Genomic DNA, 7,187 nt, shown 5'->3' with positions numbered 1-7,187 from the left:
TTCTTTTTCTTCTTTCTGCTTCCAGATTAATTTTCTCTTTGATGTCCGTCATACCATCATCCTCTTCATCATTGTAGGCCCCTCTCGAAGTTTGGCCTTCTTCACATTCCAGCACACATGCTTCTTCTTCGTTATCCTCCCTTTCTTCTTCTGCTTTCTCTTTGTTCTTGAATTCATTGGCTAGTAAATAGTTATTAGCCACGATAGAAGGTAACGTATAGAACTGAATAGTAAGAGGGTGATCTGGATCTTTTTCATCCCTTCTGTCTCACCCAAACTTCGATCTCCCAGAAGAACTCTCTAGCAATTCTTCCATCGATTCACCTGTACCAGTCTCTTCACTGTCTTCGAGAACATTTTGATTGGCTACCTCGAGTAGTTTAGGCACCTTAAGACATGACACTCCCTGTTGTTGCCTCATCATTTGTCCATAATTCCGTTGAAAACGTCTTTGTTGGGATCTAGTCATCTCGTTGAAGGGTATCACCCTTCCTGCATTATACTGGAGCGAATGTCATATATTTGGTTGGCAAGGATGCGGCCTGAATGTTCTCCCATTATTTATTGATCTGAACTGCCTCTCAAAAGGCGGTCCCCTATAGAATGATGTACCTCGCCCTCTAACAGGCTGAGTGTTTGGGAAAAAACTAGGGCGATGGTGATGCTGCCATATCCCTAGTTTCTCTGTATCTGTACTCACTTCTGCTTTATATCTTGCACACAGGACGTCTTCATCCTTTTTAGACTCCTTCCCTTTGATACGTTCAAAGACACTGGGGTGTGGCCTAGGATCCTCCTCTCCGTCGTCTATAACCAACTTGAACTTTGGCAACCTGTTTTTGAAACCAGTCATCACCATATTTACCCCAAGTGGCTGTGGAAAAGGATTTTCATCTATTGCCATCTTCTTCTTATCCTCGAACGTAATTCGTCCTGATTCAATGGCGTCCTGTAAAACATGACGAAAAACCAAACAGTTGTTAGTCAAATGTGACCATGCATTATGCCACTTACAATATTTTTTACTCTTGATTTGTTTAGGGCTTTGCAACTTATGTTTATCGCTCAACTTTATCTGCTTATCCTTATATAGTTTATCAAATATAAGGTCAACTTTGGTCACATCAAACGAGAACGTTCTAGCCTTTTTGTTTTCATCTTTTATATGCTCATCCTTGCCTGACGATCTAGACTTAGCCATTATAGGACAAGTATACGCGTCTCCTTTGATTAATTCGGCCAAACACATTTCGGTTTGATCATGATACTCGTCATTAATGGTATGAACATCAAAATTTGGGTCTCTATAATAAGTCTCCTTACTAGAATTTTTCATTTGCTATTCTTCTCTTATTAATCGTTCATACCTTATCACGTTTGCGCTCAATTGGAAAAGATCAGAAAATTCCCTGCCTTGGAATTTCTTTTTCAAATCAAAGCTTAGACGACTTTGAGCGATTTTGACAAACTTCTTTTCGGGCAACGGTACAAAACATTTACTTCTTGCAATCTTAATCCTTTGAAGGAAACCTTCTATCCATTCGTTTGGCATTTGACGTAGATTCGCCAAATCAGCCAAAGTAATTTCTGACTCAGTCTTATAAAACTGAGTATGGAGCAATTGCTCCAATTGTTGCCATATTTGAACAGAGTTCGCTGGCAAATTGATAAACCAGGAGAAAGTCACTCCTGTTAATGAACTAGGGAACAACCTCATTTTATGGTAGTCGGTTACTTCACACTTTGTAGTGTGAATCGCCCTATGTGTTCTAGAGTAGACATCTCTCCTAAACCGATAAATAATGAGAATTCTGGCACTTTATATCCTCTAGACCATGGATATGCTTGGTCTACCCAATCAGGATATGGCTTTGTGTAAGTCGGCCTAATGACAGGACGTACCCCAAAAGCCATTTGATCATGTACTATTTCCATAATTTGATTTCTCAACATAACGTTGGGGTCATATGGAATTCCTACAGGTTAGTTGATTGGTTGATTTACCTGAGACCTGATGTTTGGTCCTTGGTTGACAACAAAGTTGTCATAATTTGGGTCATTGTTACCATTAGTCTGAATATTTATTCCATCATTAACACGTGGGGTATTCTGTCCATTATTTAGGACATTGTCTCTTACATTTAGGTTACCCCCAAGTTAGATGTACCATTACCACTATTTTGATTTTGCATTACAACATCCCCTGGTTTGAAGTAGACGGACCAAAAGGTGGTTCTATCCCTTGATTTGGACTTAGAACTGAGAAATTATGTCCTACAATTGTCCTACCTTGAAAGTGACTTGCAATAGGCATAATTGGCTGACAAATTTGGCCTACTAACTTATTCATTATTTCATTTAATGTATTCAGTTATTTTGCCATGTCATAATGTGTATTCCCATTCTGGGTAAATCTTTCCATATTATGAACATTTCGTAGATTTACCCGTTCAACAACATCCTGTGTGAGTTCTCCAAGCAATGCACGCACGGTTCGAGGACTCAACTCTGTCATTGGTTCGTAACGACTGTGACTGCTCTGACTCTGTCCCTCTGTTCGTGGAGAGCTTTGCTGCTCCTCATATCGCTAGATCACAGATTGGACTCCTCCCTGACTTGCTGCTTCCTTATCAGATTTGTGAGGCATATTGTTTCACTTTTTGTATCCTCAACACCAAACACCAATATCCTACTGGGCGTGCCAAATCGTTTCGCGCAGGTAGTCACTAACAATTAAAAAAGGGATTGGATGATTGTGTAAGGAACAAACCTCTTGAAACAAAGTCTCAAAAATGAGTGTTTTATTGGCGATGATTTACAATTGGAAATAAACAGAATGCCTCCAAGGGGCGCAAGCACACGAGTACTAAAAGAAGTGTTTAAATTTAAGCTAAGAAATTAAAACTACATATTCTCTGTTTGAGAGTGTTTTCATCCCTCTTTTTCTATGCCTTCTCTTCCTTTTTATATTCCCTTGATGATTTTCTCGTGACAAACCACTTGGAAACTGCTTGATTGTTTTATAATTACTCACTTTCTTTATGGTGGCTAACTTGTCATGGAATTGCCGTCTCTAGCTGCTGTCATTACTCTTTGTCGTTCAATCGTCTTCAATTGGGCTCCTTGAATCGTGGAATGTGATAAGATTACTCAATAACTGCTTCAATAACTGCTATTCTAGATAACTATAATATTTTATGTTTGTTAAGATCCTAGGCGAAGGTTTGGGCGAGAACGGGGTCATCACTCTAGGCGACCATAAGGCACTCCATTCGCTCAAATTCTGGGCGTCTTGCAAGCTTGGGCGATGATGTTACTATATTCGTGGGCTTCCACTGCATTCATCAATAATCCTGTTTGGACCTTTATTCTGGACTCCCCAATTGTGCTTCACTCTTTGGGCTATTTGATTTGGGCTGTACTTTTAGTGTGTCAACAATGGTATTTCATTACTGGTCTATATTCTAGACTATTAGAGAACGTAAGATCTTCTTTAAATTTCTAAATTAAAATATTCTCCATTCTCACTAGTTGAAGTTGTATATGATGAGTTCGTATAAAATTTGAAATAACATTGCTAAAATTTTTGGAGACTCACGAGTGATAAATTGAAGTTGCTAAAACTTATTAAAACAATAGAAAATAGATATTTCTTCCAACCTTGGTAAAGTGATCAAAGTTCTCAAAACCGACCCTAGTATAGAGAGCAATAACGTTGCAATAGAAAATATAAGTATTGCTACGCCTATAAAAAGATTATGTTTAAGGGCCTCAAAATAATTAGTCGCTTAGGGCCTCAAAATTATCAAGACCGGCCCTGCCCTTCCACTACCACCCTGTTCCTTCCCCTTTAGATATGCCTCTTTCATTCCTCGACTTGACCTACCCTTACCAAAGTTTGAGTTTGCCTCTACCTCGGTCTCAACATTTAGTGAAGATTGGTGTCGATGATTGATCTGAATCTTACCTTCAAACTTCTTCAACTAGAATTTAGTTCCTATTTGACAACCTTTAAAATTTTAAATTGTTTGTTACAATATCATTCTCGATCACACATTCACACAATAAAATATTTTACACATAAATCAATAGCGTTTGATTACTTTTTAACCACACATTCTTCAAAAGTACTCTTCAAAACTATTTAATTCTTCAAATAATGGGTGATAAACAGGGGCTAAGATCTTTGAACTTCAATTTCGCACTGCCTATTGAATTACTAACAATACCACTGATTGGCTCCTAACTGTTTGGTAATGAGGTCATGAAAATTAGGGCACGAACTTCATCATCAAATCGATTTCAAAAGACGACAACTGATTGATTATCATGTTGAACTCATTCAAACGTTGTGCCATTGAACCACCTTTTATTATCTTCAGTTGGATAACTTTTTCATCAAGTGGACTCTCAAGAAAATCAAATTTTTTTTTTATCTTTATTTTACTATTCCAATCGTTATTTTTTACTTCTTCTCTCATAAGTAGGATCTACTTTTCTCTCTAATCAATTCTCAAAATTGCTACCGAACAAGCCAATATCAGACAAAACCTTCATCAATGCCTTGTGGCCTTCTTTGCCACGTTATGTACCACATTTTTAGACTGCAGCAATCGGATGACATCCAATTCCTATCCATCAAGAAGTTTGCCCTCATCGTCTATTGTCTTTTCTTGTTTCTCTCCCAAGAGTAATTAATCAAACAAAATAAGAAAATGAAAGATAGAATAACCTGTGATATTACAATGTGCTTCACTCTTAATTTGAGAACAACTGCATTAGGTGCCACCATTGAAATTATATATCAAAGAAGAGAATTACAATGTATTTTTGGACTCATGCCTCTCTTTGTTTTTTCTCTGCTATCGATATACATAATGGAGGCTCGTCCTAATGTCCTTATATAGGAGGAAAATCATACGTGTGAAATTTTCCAAAGTACCACTTTTAACACTTCAAATATTTCACCGTGATTGAGTATGTTAGGCTCCGCACATCTATTAAACGGTGTCACCATTTTTTCCTCTCAACCTTTATCGCCAACACATACAAAACTCAAGCTTAATGTAGATGTCTCAGTTAGGGAGAGGAATGACTTCTTTGGTGTTGAAGAGGTCTGCTAGGATGACAAAGGGATTGAGAAGCTAACAGTGGGGCACATGTTCTTGTTTTGAACGTCATATAAATTTTTTAGAACTTGACTCAGTTTGATGATCACCAATCTTTGTGTTAAGCTGTGTAGTTTAATTATTTCCGTTACATGAAGTCACTATATAGTTCGATTTCCACAATGAGATCGTCTTAAAGGTTGGACGATGGGCAGAAAGCCCCCTCCCGAAACCAAAATTGTCAAGCATACGATAGGAATTTGTATCTTTGTAAATTTCATCTAAGGAATTTGTGCACTTGCAAATTTCGATTTTGCAATAATTTATTTTATAGATAAAGAGCCATCATTCAACTTCTAGATTGCCATCGTAAAAGAGAGAAATAGAGGTTAGAATGTTTTTACAACAATGAAAAATAACGTAGTTTCACATTGAAATGAACCCCTATAAAACTTGTGAAGAAGAGTCACATATCAAATCCCTAACAATATTCTTAAAGATGGAAATAGTATCAAAAGCGCGTGGATTAAGAAAAACAATATTTTCCCAATAAAAACACGTTAAATAAAGGAAACAATATCATCCCAATAAAGAACGCGTGGAATAAAGGAAACAATATTTTCCCAAAAAACCCAACCGAATTTGGATAAAAAACCCAACAATTTTATTACTAGACTAATAATAATTTACTGCTAGCTTGCGATCGCAAATTTGGTAATGCAAACAATAAAGCACTGGATAGTACGTCGATTATACAATTCAATACTGGGTATCATTCGTAACCAAAGTGAAAACTAGTACCGCCCGACCACTCTATCCAAAATGAAAATAAACACCATCCCATAAGAACCCAGTTTCAAGAAAAGGCAACAGTTTTAGCATGAAAGGAAAAATTCTAGAGTCACAGGGAAAAGGGTTATGCGAAGTGCAGCAAACAAATGGAAACGTATTAGCAATAATTGAAATGGAAAAGGCCGGGGTTCCAACGCAAAAAAATGAAAATAACTCACCGTCTTTGCCAAATCACATTATAAAATCCTATGAGGAAAACTTACAGGTATAAATATATTTCTAAATACAAATAATGCCCCCCCTATAAATCAAATTTTCTTTCCACGAAGTTGAAGAGAAGTATAAATAAAAAAGAAAAAGAAAAGAAAGAAACCAACATTTCGGATCACCATTCACATAATTTGCAACACTGAATCTACACATTGGCTACAATCTAAACCTCAATATATGCCATGGCAAAAGGTTGAAAGCGAAATCATCTCCTACCGGAATTGTTATGTCGCTGGTTCCTAAAGTACCTAAGAAGTTCTTGAGCCTGCAAGAGTGGGTAATCAGTGAATAATATGCTATCTTAAAATCACAGTGAGAATGGAGAAAGTAACGTTGGAGTTGAAACTTCACCTTTTCTCTGGCTCTAGGCGTCCCAGATTGTGATAATGCCACTAATGGGGGAACAGCTCCTTCCCGGAGAACCATAATGCAAAATCTACTGCTATTAGTGCACAACTGGAGGAGAGCAGCAGCTGCATTCTCTTTACCTCTAGCCGAGCCCAGCTCGACCACTTCAACCAGGACAGGGATTCCTCCTTCCTGACCAATTGCTATCCGTCCCTCGTGGATAGTAGCAAGATTAGATAAAACAGCGACTGCCTTATCGACCATTCCAGTAGCAGGGTCCATCAATTCAATGAGGTACTTCACAGCACCTGCCTGCACAATACGGGCCTTGTTCTCGTGAAATATTGACAAGTTAAACAAAGCTGTGGCAGCATCTTTCCTGCCTCTTGGAGTTCCATTTCCCAATAGATCAACAAGGGGTTTGATTGCCCCAGACCTTCCAATCTTGATTTTGTTTTCTTCAATCACCGAGAGACTAAAAAGAGTGGCAGCCGAGTTTTCCTTAGCTTCAGGGCTGCCTGTCTCAAGGACATGTATCAGAGGTTGAATTGCATCAGCATTTGCAATTGCATTCTTGTTATTGTCATTAATTGATAGGTTGAGAAGAGCAGTAACAGCATTTTCTTGTACTTTTGAGTCAGTTGAAAGTAGTAGATTCACCAATAAGCT

At 37.8% G+C, this 7,187-nt stretch overlaps 1 protein-coding gene across 1 annotated transcript in view; it reads right to left on the bottom strand.

Moving 5' to 3' along the window:
* Positions 1 to 6,088: 6,088 nt before the first annotated feature.
* Positions 6,089 to 7,187, bottom strand: part of LOC111385321 (U-box domain-containing protein 4-like) — a 5,434-nt gene continuing 4,335 nt past the window's right edge. Inside the window, exons 4-5 of the mRNA XM_023009700.1 lie at positions 6,522 to 7,185; positions 6,089 to 6,435 (exon numbers count right to left, since the gene is read on the bottom strand). Of these exons, the coding sequence (XP_022865468.1) occupies positions 6,376 to 6,435; positions 6,522 to 7,185 (724 nt within the window). The 3' untranslated portion in view covers positions 6,089 to 6,375. The remainder of the gene's footprint in view (positions 6,436 to 6,521; positions 7,186 to 7,187) is intronic.

The sequence above is a fragment of the Olea europaea genome, unplaced genomic scaffold (genome assembly GCF_002742605.1).
Source record: "Olea europaea var. sylvestris unplaced genomic scaffold, O_europaea_v1 scaffold3122, whole genome shotgun sequence".
In the NCBI taxonomy this organism is placed as follows: domain Eukaryota; kingdom Viridiplantae; phylum Streptophyta; class Magnoliopsida; order Lamiales; family Oleaceae; genus Olea; species Olea europaea.
This window is presented reverse-complemented; position numbering and strand designations above follow the sequence as displayed.